Source organism: Strix aluco, chromosome 15, assembly GCF_031877795.1.
Source record: "Strix aluco isolate bStrAlu1 chromosome 15, bStrAlu1.hap1, whole genome shotgun sequence".
Classification (NCBI taxonomy): domain Eukaryota; kingdom Metazoa; phylum Chordata; class Aves; order Strigiformes; family Strigidae; genus Strix; species Strix aluco.
The window spans coordinates 22,048,337-22,064,567 of NC_133945.1; the positions used below are offsets into that span (position 1 = coordinate 22,048,337).

General features: G+C 36.6%; 1 protein-coding gene across 8 annotated transcripts in view; it reads left to right on the forward strand.

Annotated features, from left to right (window-relative positions):
* Positions 1–16,231, forward strand: part of PDPK1 (3-phosphoinositide dependent protein kinase 1) — a 35,012-nt gene that overhangs the window by 12,745 nt on the left and 6,036 nt on the right. For 7 of the 8 annotated variants that reach the window (XM_074841552.1, XM_074841553.1, XM_074841550.1 and 4 more), the window contains 11 exons: positions 436–705; positions 5,810–5,852; positions 6,048–6,185; positions 7,408–7,552; positions 9,922–10,019; positions 10,758–10,833; positions 12,286–12,354; positions 12,848–12,944; positions 14,152–14,325; positions 14,727–14,944; positions 15,572–15,629. In XM_074841552.1, the coding sequence (XP_074697653.1) occupies positions 493–705; positions 5,810–5,852; positions 6,048–6,185; positions 7,408–7,552; positions 9,922–10,019; positions 10,758–10,833; positions 12,286–12,354; positions 12,848–12,944; positions 14,152–14,325; positions 14,727–14,944; positions 15,572–15,629 (1,329 nt within the window). In that variant the 5' untranslated portion in view covers positions 436–492. The other variant, XM_074841556.1, reaches the window with a different exon arrangement.

Here is a 16,231-nt window from a genome sequence, read left to right on the forward strand (position 1 = left end):
CTTGGATCTCTAAACTAATGTTAGTTGTGAATACAGGTGTTCATTGCATAACTCAATAATTCTAGTTTCAGGAAAACTACTTGTTAAGATTGGGCAGATGGCTCTGTCTCTTAAGCACGAGATAAATGCAGGAGAATATAATTGAAATTTGATACCTTGGTGTTAGGGAGCACTTTTTTGAGCTTGGAAAAAAGCATTCTTGAATTAAAGTGTTCAGACTTTTGACTTACAGCTATATGTGCGCAGCATGACCTAAACAGAGTTGTTTAACAGTCAAAAGCTGCCATTTCCAAAATAAATCCTAACATAGCCTCCTAAAAACATTTTAATAACCCTTTCAAATAGGACTTTGAGATGCTTGTATGGAAATAAAGTGCAGATGTGTGTGGTAATTATTTGAAGGTGTGGGAGTAATGGTTTCACTTCTCTTTTCAGTATGATGCTGTTCCAATCCAGTCTAGTGTGGTGTTATGCTCCTGTTCATCCCCATCAATGGTGAGGAACCAGGCAGATTCCAGCACTCCATCTGTCATTTCCACCTGTGGCAGCAGACAGGGATCTAACATGGAGGGCACTGCAGCTGAATCAAGATCTAGTTCAAACTCCTTGCAGCAACATACAGGACAGCAGCCTCCACAGCCTCGAAAGAAACGACCTGATGACTTCAAATTTGGGAAAATTCTGGGTGAAGGATCTTTTTCAACGGTAACTTTACTTTTTATGGGAAGCGCCCAATTTGTTGTGCAAGTAATATTGCTGAGATTTAAATCTGGAGAGAACAGCTTGAAGAGTAAATGAGTGGGACATAGTGGTTTTAAGTTTAACTGTTAAAATTAAGTGTTGCACTAAATGTGGGTGCCAATTTTTCAAGTACTGTTTAAACTCACCAGAAGTTCCATTGTATCCTGATGACTTGATGCTTGGCTTTTTTGGAGACATTGCTTTCTAACGTAAGCTTCATAGCATAATGGGTTATGTTAAAATTTTATGATATAAAGGATTAGAACTGTGCTGAGAGTTTGTCGTGGTAAGAACTTCTACGCAATGCCCTGTCTGTGGCAGGAGCTACTGCCAGATGCTTAGGAATGGAAGTAAGAACAGTGATACTTCTCCAATATTCTTTCTCAGCCTCTGTTGTTATGGCCCTCAAGGACTTTGTGAGCCACAGTTAGTATCTTTGTATTCAGTAGCTTAAATGGATTGTTTCTAACTTTTGCTTCCATGGCATCACGCAAGAATGAATTACTTAAGTGTTAGCTTAACCCGTGAAGCAATTAATACTTTCATTTGATGCTTTTGTAGTTGCCCCATTGTAAGACAGTAAGTAATATTTCTGTATCTTTTTCACATCTTTTTCACATGTCATTTGTATATACGTTGATCTGTAAGTGCTGGGTTTTTCTAGTTCTTCCTACACAATGTACTGTGGTGTTTAGGAAGCAGGCCTCTAGTAGTCATCAGGACTAATTCACACTTAAATGCATAGTTTGTAACTTGCAAGTTTCCCTAAAGAATCCAGCAGAGTTGCTGCCTCTTGGGTATACCAGAACACACTGCTTCAGTGGGACACTTAATTTCTGCTTGTGGTCTCTGAAAGTTAGCACCATGTTCCTTTTAAATAGAGAAATTCATGGGGCCTAGCCCAGGCTCTGAATAAACTTCTATCCCAGCATTCAGCTATCTGTTCACTGGTAGGTGAGGTTTTTTTGTCCCAAGTTAGGTAGCTCAAATGCATTTAGGTGGGCAGCAGGAGAGAAACTGAATACCATGAAAACGTTAATCCCTACATAGCCTTATTCTTTTGAGTTTCACAAGCAGAATTTCAGTTATCATAATCAGTTGAGCCTCAAGTAGTGCTAGAGAGAGCATGGTCAGGAGTTAGGTCTTCCTGCCTGTCACTCTGTCAACCTTAGCAGTTCTGGTCCATTATTGTAGTGCTGTGACTTTAGAAACTGATCAGTACTTTTAGGGATGCCTTTCATAATGATCAGACTCCACAGGAAATACTTGCTTATGCTCTTTCCATGGCCACTGGACAGGTTAGAAACTGTTGCTGGAGGGGACTTAACAGTACTTGCTTATTATTATTTTCTTTTAAAAGTAATGTCCAGTCCTGTCTTCAGCAACTGAATGTTTTTGATTTAAATTTTAAAAAATTGGTTTAAAAACTTTAAGCTCAGGATAATGACTGTAGCCCTTCAGCCTATAGACTGCATCCTTCCAGAAGGAAACTTGCTTGCTGCTCTACAGAATCACAGAAGGATTGAGGTTACAAGGGACCTCTGAAGGTGATCCAACCTCCCTGCTCAAGCAGGATCACCTAGAGTCGGTTGCCCAGGACCATGTCTGGACAGCTTTTGAGTATCTCCAAGGATGGAGGTTCTTTAACCTCTCTGGGCAACGTGTGCCAGTGCTTGGTCACCCTCATGGTAGAAAGGCATTTCCTGATGTTCAGGTGGAACCTCCTGTGTTTCGTTTTGCCCACTGCTGAAAAGAGCCTGACTTCATCTCATTTACACTTGTCCTTCAGATATTTATATCCATTGGTAAGATTTCCCCTGAGCCTTTTCTTCTGTAGGCTGAACAATCCCATCTCTCTAAGCCTTTCCTCAAATGAGAGATTTTCCACTCTGTTAATGATCTTAGTGGTCCTCCTCCGGACTCTCTCCAGTAGCTCCATGTCTCTGTTTTACTGAGGAGCCCAGAACTAGGCACAGTACTCCAAGTGTGATCTTACTAGAGCTGAATAGAGGGAAAGGATCACCTCCATCAACATACTGGCAACATTCCTCCTAATGCAGCCCAGGATACCATTTGCCTTCTTTGCAGCAAGGGCACATTGGTGGCTCATGTTCAGATTGGTGTCCACCAGGACAAAAAAGGGAAAAAAAGTTCAAAACAGGAAAAAAGTTTGAAACAGGGAACTGCATAAGATTTCTGCCTGCCCATTTCTCCAGTCTGTTGAGGTCCCTGTGGATGTTATGTATCAACACCTAGAGCTCTTGATCTGTGGGGCATGTATCTTTGCATTGTTATCAAAACATCTTGTTAAAAATCACATCCTTTGTTCTTATTAAACATGGTTGTGGATTCAGAGATCTGATTATACTCCCGAAGATCTTCACCAGTATTCTGACTGGAAAAGTGTTCCTCTCAAAAAGAAGGGGCCATGCCTCCAATGACAGCTTCAGAATAAATAAAAAAATAAAAAAATTTAGTCATCATAATGAATATATTCCATTTTCTTGGACTTCTAATAAGCTACCACAAACTCTACCTGGTGCCAGTGCTGTATTTCAAATTCAGCAGAGATGCACATGATCTGGCTTCAGGGGATTTTTCTTCAGAGCATTCTGCAATTTTGTGGGACCTTGGACTGTTCTTGGACCCATGCTTGATATTAACAGATACACAGATGCAGGGCCCTCTAGTTGCTGCACTGCTCTTTTAAAGTAGTGAAAATCTGCTTGCTTTGTAGACAGCTTCAGGCTCCTCTCAGAATAATATTGATTATGGAGTGGCAGAATTATAATTCTTGTGTTTGGGTAGGCATGTTGTCCTGCTCGTCTCCTTCTGTATGGCTTGTACGTATTTCTTTTTTTCCGCCCCCTTGGTTTTGTCTCCACATATAAATGAGGCTTCTCTTAAAAAGAAGAGAAGCTCTAGGGAAGTATGAGTGTCTGACTAAAACCAGTTCTTAAATGCAGACTTAATCGGTCTGAAGTATTTGTTCAGGCTTAGAGTTGGACTTGGCCGCGATGTCTGCCAATTATTTCTGCTTTGTATCCTCTGTTGAGGGTTCCCTGCTCTTCTTACCTCACCTTCCTCCAGCTTGAGACGTTTAACTACGTTTCTTGCCTTGCTGTTGTCTGAATTTGCAATTTACACATTTACATATTTGTGAATGCTTTTGGGTTTGTGTTTGGTTTTTTTTAAGCTACCTATATTAAGGTCTAATTTCTTTCTATAGAACTTACATTCATTATTGATACCTCTTCTTTCCATAGGGTGGGTAAGATTCAGGCCCTGCATAGCAGAGACATAATATTAACATGCACTTCTGGGGTTTTTTCTTTTTTTTTTTTTTTGTTCTGATTCTACTGGGTTTTTTTGTGGATTATTAGTTAGGAAATAAGGAGATACGGTATACTCAGATTTGTTCAGTGAGGAAGAGACTTGAGGGTACCCAAGTACTTATGCTAGGAGGTAAATACTCAACACTGTGTACTTAGAACACAGCTGTTCAATATCAATGTAAGTATGTGGACAATACATCTGAAATCTAATGGTAAAAAATTTGAGACCATGCAGGACTGGAGGAGAGTCAGTCTTTGGAGCTGTTCAGCTTAATTCAAGTTTGAGAGTTATTAGCCAAGATATATTTTCAGCTGTGTCAGTTGATCACTTCTGCCATCTGACTATGGACTCTATGTGTCTATATACAGGCAAGATTGCCTATTGGATTTTTGATTTTGCTGATGGCACTGAATTGTTTTATGAAAATGCACAAGTATCAGTTTCCAAAATGCAGAAAGTTAGCACTATATATCTGGGTATTTATTTAAGAACTGACTTTTAAAGTGACCTGCTTTAGGTAGAAATGGTAGACTTGATTGATGAAACCTTAGAAAAGATAAAAACATTCTCCTTTGATTGCACAGCTTTAATGTTACCTGTGTACACAGAAGGGTCTCGAATTCCTTACACAGAGATGCAGCTTGTAACAGACTGGTTGTTTCTTGTGGAAATTTTCATTGATCAAATACTGTGAACTTCAGCGTGTTTGCAGAAGATGAAATTTAGAAAATTAGAGGTGCCTCTTACTAATGAACTGAGATTTCAGTTTTCTAATACTGAAAGAGTGCAACTGTATGCACTTCTTTCATCTGTAAAAGTGCCTTATTTAGAAGCTCTTTTTCCTAAATGCCTAAAGTTTAGTATCAGGTGTATGTAATAATATTTTGGAGTACTCTGTCATAACTGATTTTGCAAGGGGTTAGAATATAATAAGTGGATTAGAAGCAAGCCTGGTGCAGTGATTTTAAAAAAATAGAAAATTAGTATAATGGGATTCTAGCAAAATATTGGAATGGATCTAAATTTAAAATGAGAAAAACACAAACTAGATATCTGTTGTTACAATGTTATTGCTCAGGTTAATGCAAGAGGACTTCTGAGATTGTCTTAAGCTGCCTTCTATAGAAGTTCTTTCTTGAAGATGAACTTTGTGTTCCTCCAAAAGCTTTTCTCTTTATGAATGTAGAACTGCTTGCCTGAAGCGTTAACCCTTGCTTCTACTAACTGGAAATCTTTCACTCCCTTTCTTTAAATCTTTTTCCTAACAAACTGTAAATAGTTGAAAGCCCTGTCTCACTTCTTCCTTTTGATCTTTCGGGTAAAATTTATCTTTCAATCTTTGCCATTTCTGTTAAGAAAAAGTACTGTGACAGATCTTTGTAAATATTTCTCAGTGCACTTGTTGCTCTTTTCCCCTTTAAGAAGATTTGGCAGTTTACTGTGACTTATGTTACAATCTTCAGAATTATTGTGGAAAAAGGTAAATCAGTGATTATCCAGTCAGGTGTGTAAGTCTTTCAGAAAAACAAGCACTGTTATGTTGAACTGAATTTCTGCAGAGGTCTTGCTGAAGCCAGCATAATATGAACATATGCTTAAATGTTTTGCTGATTGCGGTTGTGATAACTTATTTTGGACAATCAGTATTCTAAATATGTACTGGAAGATCAAAATCAATGTTAGTGTATGTCTAATGAATGGTTTCAATATATTTTCTCTTCTCTGGCAACAGGTTGTCTTGGCTCGGGAACTGGCAAGTTCTAGAGAATATGCCAGTAAGTATTGACTTCTTCAACATGAACTTTTAAAAAACGCAATATCAACGTAGTCCTGTTACAAAACACCTGTTCAAAAGACAGAATTAGTAGGTTTATGATAACTTTAACCAAAAAAAAACCCCAAACAAATTACTTAAATCGACTCCATTTGGTTGTACTTCCTGCATTTTCACTCTGTCTTTTTTCATTAAGTTAAAATTCTAGAAAAACGTCATATCATAAAAGAAAATAAGGTGCCATACGTGACACGAGAGAGAGATGTAATGTCCCGTCTGGATCACCCTTTTTTTGTGAAACTCTACTTCACCTTTCAGGATGATGAAAAGCTATGTATCCTTTGCATTTTAAAACTTGCTGTAACACTTGCTTAAAAGTACCGATCCCCAGCTTTGATTCCTTTGAAACATTGTCTAACAGGAATGATGAAAATAACCTGAGATATTTAAAATATCTTAATATTTGCAATGCAATTTTTGCAGTCGTGCTTTTAATCTAAATTAAGCAAACAGAATGAGTATGCCCCCTCAAAGAGAAGAGTGGGTGGCTTGTGGGACAGGGGAGATGAATAAAATAATACCTTATGTTGTACTTGTGGTCAGTGCTGAAGGGAAACTTGCAAGAATCTTAAGTTTAAAATCATTTTTAAAAAATAAAAATTGGGGGGTGTATGAAATGTTTTAGAAATGTTTTATGTTTCTGATTTATACAGTAAACGCCACAATTTCTGTGTTTAAAATAGGGATAGCCAGCTACATTTATTATTATTTTTTATTTGAACAATTAGATCTATTACACTTTTCTTATGTAAAAGTGCTTACAGAATCATCTGAATGATAGAAAGCTGAAACTCCTCTGTTTGGGCCACTGTTTCCCAAGTATTCTCTCTAACAGTAATTGCAAAGTGCAGTTTCATCTTGAAAACTCATTGATTTGCAGTTGGCTTTTTTGTTCTTGTGTGTGAATTTCCTCCTAAACTTCCTGCTTCAAATTGGCTGTGTGAAGGGTAAAAGGATACATTGGCCCATTTCTGGGGTCAGTAGGTAGCTGTGCTTTTCACAGAGGCTGCTAGCAGTGCCACCAGGCCCTATATCATGTGTGTACATACGTACACGCATGCACTAACAGAACTTACAGGGGCTCTCGTTTGTAATGTCAACACTTGCTCGTTGAACACTGGGCTGACTTTGGAACTTTCCAGATGATGGGGCAATCTTAAACTTAGCTTGAATGCTAGTTATGACTGTAAATAGTTCTCTTTGAGGGCAATTATGTATACAGTTTAAATGAATTATTCAGATGACTGTCTGGAAAAACTACAAATTTAACCCTTTATGTAGTCTCTGCTATGCTAAGGAAGTGGGACCTGTATCCTGGGTGGTTAATATATTTAAGAAATTGTTTTGGGTTGCTATGTAAACTTTCAAATTAACCAACTTCACTTCTTCCCTGTTGTTCATATATTTTTTAGTAGTATTCTGGTCTTTGGAATGAGGTGCGGGGATTTTTGTTTTAGAATGGTTTAGTGATAAACCTTAACTATACTTACATTCAGATTTTGGGCTTAGCTATGCCAAAAATGGAGAGCTGCTAAAGTATATACGCAAAATTGGCTCTTTTGATGAGACCTGTACCAGGTTTTATACTGCTGAAATTGTATCAGCCCTGGAATATTTGCATGGGAAAGGAATAATTCACAGGTAATACAAAGTTGAGACCAGCATGCATTTGATTATGCACAAGGTGTTGTTTCTAGAAATGTTCTTTGTGAAGTCTAAAGCAAAGGTGTATTTTGTGGGAAGCTAATGAGAGCATAATAGTGTTTCATTAGCATTAGTACTGTTGTTAACACAGGGAGCGAAACAAAGAAAACTTTAGGAGGAGGGATAATCTCTGTTATTAGACCAACTGTTCTAGCAGGAAAAAGAAAGAAAACTTTTTGGCCTGGAATTAACATTACCAAAAGCTTGTATTTTTCAAGCTTGATTGTTGGTCTAAAACCAGAAACTGACTTTTTAACTACCTCTTTTTTTTTTTTTTTTCTGTGGTGTTATGTAACCAGAATTCTGATGGTGTGTGAATTAGTGTGCAGCACATCATCAAGAAAAGTAAAATTAATGTATTTCAGTTTTCACTGAGCAAACTATTTCCACAAAGCTGAACAATAACTAGGTAAATGGTGAAATTTAGCAAAATTTTTAATCGGACCTTTGCAGTTGTTTGGGATGTAATTATATTGTCTGGATAAGAATGTTTTGTCATTTGTATTTATTAAACAAATTAAAGCTGTGTGAGAAATCTGAGCCACAGAACTTCTTTTTGGGTAAGAAATATATTGTGTGTGTAGGTTCCCAAGCAGTTGTTCATGAAACAGTCGATGCTAGTTGGCCAAAAGCTGGCTGATTATAATTCTGATAGCATTATTTCTTCTTTCAGTTATATTTAAAAGGACGAAGTATTTTCCTAATACTTTTCTGTGAAATGATTGGGAATAGAATCTAAGGGGGCTGGATGTGGAGAGTACTAAAAGCATAACATTTTCTACAGTGGGGAAAGAGTTCAAGAACTCCCAGTTTCACTTTGATTATATAGCCTACATATTAGGCTGGGAGAATATAAAATGAAAATAGCATGATTGTCAGTATTACTAAGCCTATATTGAAAATCTTGTATTATAAGAGCTGCTTTATATTTGCCTTCATATGAAGGCTACTATGAGAAGCTCAAAAGAAAACAGTGAAATTGTGCAATTAGAGAACTTAGTATAAATTTTATTTAATTAGAAGTCCATAGCTCTAGCAGTGCCTGAAAGCTCTTGGGATTTTCTGCTGCCTAAAGAAATATGACATGAGATAGAACACTTTTAGATACAGGCTACTCTGGAAAAGTTACTACAGATATATCCCTCTATGTATTTAGATATATAGCTATATCCTAGATCCATAATACAATATTAATATATAATATAGGTATATGGTATAGAAACTCTGTGTATATATGTATAGAGTACAATATATATACATACATATGTATATATAAAAAAAGCCCACACAGAACTGTTGAAGTCCATTCCATTCATGTACTTTCTACTTCTCTCTGAGAATACTTAACAGGAAAATTAACAGGATTTTTATGGCTTGTGTGTCATAATTACTTCTTTCCATTTGCTTTCTGTGCTAGTCCACAGACTTTAAACTGTTCAACTGCCCAATCCATGCTTTTCAATAATAGGGGGCTGTAATCTGAGGAAAATAATGCTGCACAGCAGTTGATGGAAACAGCTTTGAATTTGCACTGATTTTTCTTACCAGTTAACCAAAACAACTCCCATGCTTCTAGATTTCTTTATGAGCATCCAAAAACACTTCTTAAGAGGGAAATATGTTGTCTTTCCTTGTCAACTGAGGAAACTTGGTGCAATGTAAATAAGTGTAACCCAATGCTGCTGTTTATGTTGTTGTAATGGACCTCTTGACATCTAACTCTGTATTGCTGTGTATCGTGTGTGTGATACTGTGAGGTCTGGTTTTATTCAGAATCAGAGGCAGTGCCCATACAAATGGTACACATACATTTGAAATACAGATTGTACACAGATTTGTAGGTGACAAATGTAAACATGTCATTCTTAAAGTGTGGCGGTGCTTTACAGTTCTGGACATTTAGCTGGGATGAGGAGGTTGCCACTGGTTGACTAACTGAAGTCTTGCACTGAGTAAACAGGCCTAGAAGATCAATCTGTCAGATGCTATTTAAATTAAGGTTTGGGAGTAAAGGGGTGTGTTGTTTTGTTTTGTTTTTAATTTTTGTGGAACAAGTGAGGTGCACAGTAGCATGGTTTTGAGATTATTTGTTACTTCAGGTCTTTTTAGAAAAAATGTTAATTAATGGGCCTTTCAAAATCTGTTAGCAGTCTACATGTTGACAGCTGCAAGTTAGAGGAAAGTTGACACGACAATGTTTATAGAATGTCTGCATCATTTATGATAGCATTATGTACATAAGTCACTAGACCGTTCTGCAACTTTAATTTGTGTGCTGTTTAAATACAAAAGTCTGCCTTTTCCAGGGACCTTAAGCCAGAGAACATCTTGCTAAATGAAGATATGCACATTCAAATAACAGACTTTGGAACAGCAAAAGTGTTATCTGCAGATAGCAGACAAGGTATGCCATTATTTACTTCGTTGTGTGACACAGATAACTGTAGCAAGTGGTTCTTTGAAAATGTTTGTATGTTGTATTTACCAATTTGTAATCTTCAAATATCGTTACCTCCTACCTAACAAAATCACTGAGAGATCCTGAAACAGTTTTCACCGCCACTGCTTAGATTGTCAAAAGAGGTAATACTTGGCATAGTGGTATAGCCAGCTAGATCACCAAATATAGTGAGAAGTTAAACTACCTCAAGTTTCTTTTAATTTGCAAGACAGGGATACAAACAAATAGTTACTATGTCTCAGCTGAAACAGTTTTTGCTCTGCTTAATGTACTTAACCCCAGGGACTACCAGAGTTGCTTAAATGTGAGGGTTATAGAATTCTTATGTCGGTAGTTGCTTAGTATTAACCTGTGAATCAGTGATGCTGCAGTGCCTGAAAAAGGCACTAGGCTGAACTGAATTTTATAAACTTAATTTTTTACTTGAATGTAGTAAGCTTGCATTGGTAGATTTTATACCTAACAGTGCCTAAATGCCTAGCTTCTTGAATCAAATAGATATCACAGATTAATTGATTTGTCTCTTCCAAGCAGGTTTGGTGGATGAATAGATAAATTCCTGTGAGTTCTTTGTAGCATCACATAACTTGCAACAGATTGCCTTTTTTTTTTAATTGGGTGAAGAGAGGTTGACTTCTCCATAAGTATGTCTTTGTTTATTTATTTCAATTTTCTTACCAGCACGGGCAAACTCATTTGTAGGGACGGCCCAGTATGTTTCTCCAGAACTGCTGACAGAGAAATCTGCCTGTAAAAGGTGAGGACTCTATTGTATTTCAGAACTTTACTGTTTCTGTCAGGATACTGTCAAATGAAGGGGAGTGGATAAATAAAGCAAGCTTAGTATTTCAATTAAATGAGATGCTTCAGTACACAGTTTTTTTTAAGAGACTTTTAAAAGAAAAATTTTTTTCTCAAGTGTTGCTTCTTGTCTGAGTGCTGGTTTCCTCAGTTCATCTACCTTCTGGAGTTCTACAGACAGGATTAGGTGTTGTCAGGAGAAGATGTGTAATGTGAATTTGGGTTTCTCTTGCACATAAATCAGTAAACTTTATTCTGTTATCCAAATAATATAATCTTTTTAATTCTGTTTTATATGAGCTTGCTCTAATATGGTAATTCCTGCTGTAAAAGTGACAGAATGTCACATTCTGTTGGTTAGAGGAAAGGCTACAGCTTTCTTTGACTTGTGTTTAGATCAACTTGCAGTTACCTTTGCTAAGCTCTGCTTGGGGTTTGCAGTGGTTTAAAGGTCATCTCTGTAGCTGGTGTGAGTGATACCCTTAAGAAATTTCTTATCTCATTTAAATTGATTCTTGATGGTAACCTACAGACTGTATACCTACTTTATTACAATGCTGGAAGAATAATCAAAGTAATCACTGACAAATCATAGGGAAAAAAGATCTCTTATATCAGTAACTGTGGTAGTTTGTGCTAGAGTTTCTTGAAATGCTAGAAGCACCATTAGACTTTGCACTTTTGCTTCTAGTAAAGAGGTTTTGACTGGCTTGGCTCATGGAAAGACTTCATCAGGCTATCATTTCTTTCTAGAAGTTACATAATGCTTCATTTTTCCAGAAAACTCCTAATTTGAGTAGTTTTGAGTCTTTGTTAGTGTTTTAGTCGTCCATGAGGATTTCTAAGCATTAATCAAATCTATGTATAGTTTACCTTGAGGTAAAATAAGTTAAAAATACTTTTTCAGGCCAACACACTAAAACTTAAGACATTCCCTTATCCATGTACCATATAGCCTGTCTTTTTGTTTGTCTTAAAAGCTTTAAGTGGAAAAGATGTATTGTGACTTTTTTTTTACATAAAATATTTAGAGGAAAGGATTTTAATTCTGAAGGAGAATATATTGCACTAAGTTGGATGCATCTTTCAATTGTGGTAGTTGATAATAAGTATTTTTTTTAGTCTTACTACATACCCATTAATTATTTTCACTGAGCACATGTGCTTGTAGTCAGTTGTTGTGGGATGGTTACTGTATACTTTTTTTTTCCAAAAGTTGTGTTGCTAGCCTACTCTTCTGTCAAGGAACGAAGTGAAAATAGTGTGGTAATTATGTTAGGCAGGTTTGTCCCATGTGTTTGTGCTATGTTCTAACCATCAGAAGCTTACATTTTTTTTTTTAAATTAGAGTTTAAAGACTTCGCATAGGAAAACATGCTATATGGTTTTTTACCTCTTTCTTTTGAAGCTCTGACCTCTGGGCTCTGGGATGTATAATATATCAACTTGTAGCTGGATTGCCTCCATTTAGAGCTGGGTAAGAGTTTTAAGCTAATTCTTTACATGTGGATCATAAATACATTGACTTGGTTTTGGCTTTTACCTTACTACCAGTTCTGAAGTACAACTTTTCATGGTGCAGTGTTGGTGTTAATGTCATGCTTGCTTTTATTTGTCCTTTCTGATGTCATGAAGATGCTTACACAGCTATAACTAGAGTTCCTGAGAGAGATTCCTTAATTTATCCTAGGATTTCACATGTAATTTATACCATGAAGGTAACTATGCCTACGTGAAGAGGGTATGAGGCACCTCTGTATTGAGCCATTTGAATTTGTTATTATGCAAGTATCTGGTGCTTACAGGATCATAGATACTTGGAAGACTGTACCCCTTTACCCTAGAAAGATTTATGGGAATGTGACTTAACTTGTAGATCTCCCATTTAATATTTGTCCAGGTTATGCACTGTTAAGGTGAAAGAACCTTGGAGAACTAATAACAAGAGCTAATATTTTTCTCTTTTGCAGAAATGAATATCTTATATTCCAGAAGATAATAAAGTTGGAATATGACTTTCCAGAAAAATTTTTTCCCAAGGCAAAAGACCTTGTTGAAAAGCTATTGGTAAATATTTGCTGCTGTTAAATAATTTGATGACATTGGAATCATTCAGCTTATGTAGTTCTTTTTTTCCTAAAGTTTCTATGCACTCTATTGCAAACCTTATAATAAGAATGACTGTGAGCATTATTGACTGCGTAGGGGAGTGTCTTGAAAATCAGCATCCATTATTAAACAGCACTCAGATTATTATTTTTTTAAATCTGAATTCTAAAGCGTGGACAAGGAATGTCTCTCAGTGAAATGGAAGCAAGTGGTTCTAAATATTGCACATTGTACAGAAGTTAAGATTCAAATACTTAGGTTTACATAGTATCCAGATTAATTCTTGTTGAGTTGTATAATGAATTGTTTAGTTGGAAACAGTGTTCTCTATCACAGGGAGAAATACTCATTACAATGTAAATCAACTTACCTTGTATTTTAGCATGTACTTACCTTGCACTTAATGCATGTCTCAATAGTATTAGCCAAAGAATTACTCTGCATGTGAATGTTTGACAGATAGGAACAAAAAATAGTTCTGTCTCATCAGTGAGATATAGGCATGACACTAAAATGAATATGCAAAGAACGTTTTGGGTGGCATAAGCTTTCTGAAGTTCAATAGCCTAGTATATTAGATGGGGTGGAGGGTGAGGAGGAAACTGTATCCTATGTGGATGATGATGAGTGCAACCATTGTAAAGGGCCTAAGCAGCATGTGTCCAGGCCAGCTCTATGGCCAAGTCAGTGCCTGCTGAATGGTAAAGTCCAGACTGTGTCAACATCTGAGAACTGTGTGGTTTTAGGGTGCTTGAGGGGTTGGTGTTTGACATCAGCTATAGCTTCCACAGCTTGCATCACTACAACATGATGCAGGGCTGTACTTAAATGAGCTATACCCCATCAGGCCTTTTCTGTATGTTTACTTGGGTTTGTTTCTGTCTTTATGAAGAAACAAAGCCAAAAAATTGTGTGGACCCAAAGAAGTGCTTTGGACCCTTTCTCTAGATCTCTGAGCTGGTCTAATGCAAAATGTTGCTGACAAGACATACTGACAAATAACATCTTGTATTGTAAACAGTCTCCTTATATTCTAGAAACATGTGCTTAGGGCAGTGAGACCAACTGGTTTGAAGTTTTTGCATGCTGCTGTGCAAATGTGAATGGTGCTCACCATGTCCTTGTCACTATTTTATGCATGTTAACTTAATTGTAATTTTCTCAGGTTCTAGATGCTACCAACAGATTAGGTTGTGAAGAAATGGGAGGATATGGACCTCTTAAGGCTCACCCCTTCTTTGAATCCATTGTGTGGGAGAACCTACATCTTCAGACACCCCCAAAACTTACAGCATATTTACCTGCTATGTCAGAGGATGATGAAGACTGTTATGGAAATGTATGTTTGTCTATTGCTATATTCAGCTCTGATGCTGCCTGAGACTTTCATTAAAGCATCGTTATTGCATGTTAAATATTTTTATTGAAACTACTGATTGGTTGTATTTTAATGAAGACTCAATTACTAAGAATCTAATATAAAATTGCTGGTTAAAACTTGACCTAGTTGGCATTTTTTTCCTGATAAAGTGAGTGTTTGGAAAAAATACTGGCTGGCTTGCTTTTGACCAAGCATACTTTTTTGGATAAGTGCCTGTTTATAATCTGTGGAGAGTAGGCTGTTGTCTTGCCCAAAACTGTAGTAAACAAAAGCATGTTTAAATTAAAAGCCGCAGTTTAGTGCAAAATAAGCTTTTTAATCAAAGAAATTTCTTTACTTCATTTTGTTTCCTCCCTCAGTATGACAATCTCCTGAGTCAGTTTGGTTGCATGCAAGTTTCTGGTTCTGCCTCTTCCCATTCACTGTCTGCCCCGGAGACAAGTACACCACAGACATCAGGAGGGAATATTGAACAGTATATTCATGATCTTGACAACAATTCCTTTGAGCTGGACTTACAGTTTTCTGAAGATGAAAAGAGGTTACTTCTGGCAAAACAAGCTGGTGGAAATCCTTGGTAAGATCTTTGAATACAGCTCATCTGTTACTTGCACAGCAATATGGAATCCAGAAAAATAAGTTTGATTCAAATTAATATTTGTTAGTCTTAATATCTTCAAGGAAAAAATTAGCAAGTAGATTTTTTTTACTTTGATTTTTAAAGCAGTAGCATGTGCTAATACTGTGTTTCTAAAATTTACAAGGTCTAGAAGATGTTGTGGAGTATGTTTATAAGATAGACAGAAATGACACTATACCACTGCTGAGAAGTCTTCCCTCTACAGAGTCCTAGAACTGGAAAAGGTTCCTTCATTCTTACAGTTGCCATAAGTGGGTTTTTAATGATATTCTGTTGATGTCTAACCAAAATACCTCCAGACCATCTATTTATTAGTGTTTCTCTTCATTTTTGAAAGGAGATTCTCATTTGTGATTTTTTTTTTTTCTTTTCCCACTGTCAGATTTTAGAAAAAAGTCTTTGGCTTGGAATGAGGAAGAGCCCAAAACTCATCTAGTAAAGTTGTTTGGGACTCTTTGGCAGAAAGGAGATACTAGGGAGAGACATGAAAAATTACTTGATAATAATAAAAGCTGTTTCTGTGGATAAATTGCTTCTGGAGTAATAGTTACTTTTTTTTTTAAGGCATCAGTTTGTAGAAAATAACTTAATCCTAAAAATGGGTCCAGTGGACAAAAGAAAGGTAAGGGCTTTTCTTAATTCCCTGTAACAAGATTCAGCTCTCGCATTTTTGCACAGTTGCAGCATAGATAAGGAACCTGTTTTAGAGCTTCCTTGCTTAACTTACTTGTAAATGTGAAATGGTTTTGTTTATTTTTTAAAATGTAGTATTGTATTTTCTTACGAATAGATTGTTTTTTTCTTAATTTAGTGGTGTGCTCTTGATTTTTGGAAAAGGCTAAAAGAAAATGTTCTATTGATGCTTTCATTTTGCAACTGTAGTAAAGGAGATTTTGTTCCCCCTCCTCCTCCCAATCTGATAGAGCCCACTAAATGCTTCATATCAGTGCACATCTGCATGTGGATTGAGTCACATATATCAGAAAATAAAATACAAGTCCATATTGTCCTTAACTGTGGTGTTTTTCCTGGAATCGACTAGTGCCTGTAGCCTGAGAGTGGCAGAGGATGACATTAGAACAGCTTTAAGTATTAACTTTAACATGGTACAGATAAGCAACGATAATCTGTGTCAGCTTTACAAGAATGTAGGTTCTTTTTCGTCTAAGTTACTAGCTGCTTGTTCCTAGTTTTCTTCACAAAATCATGAGTATTGATTTCTGT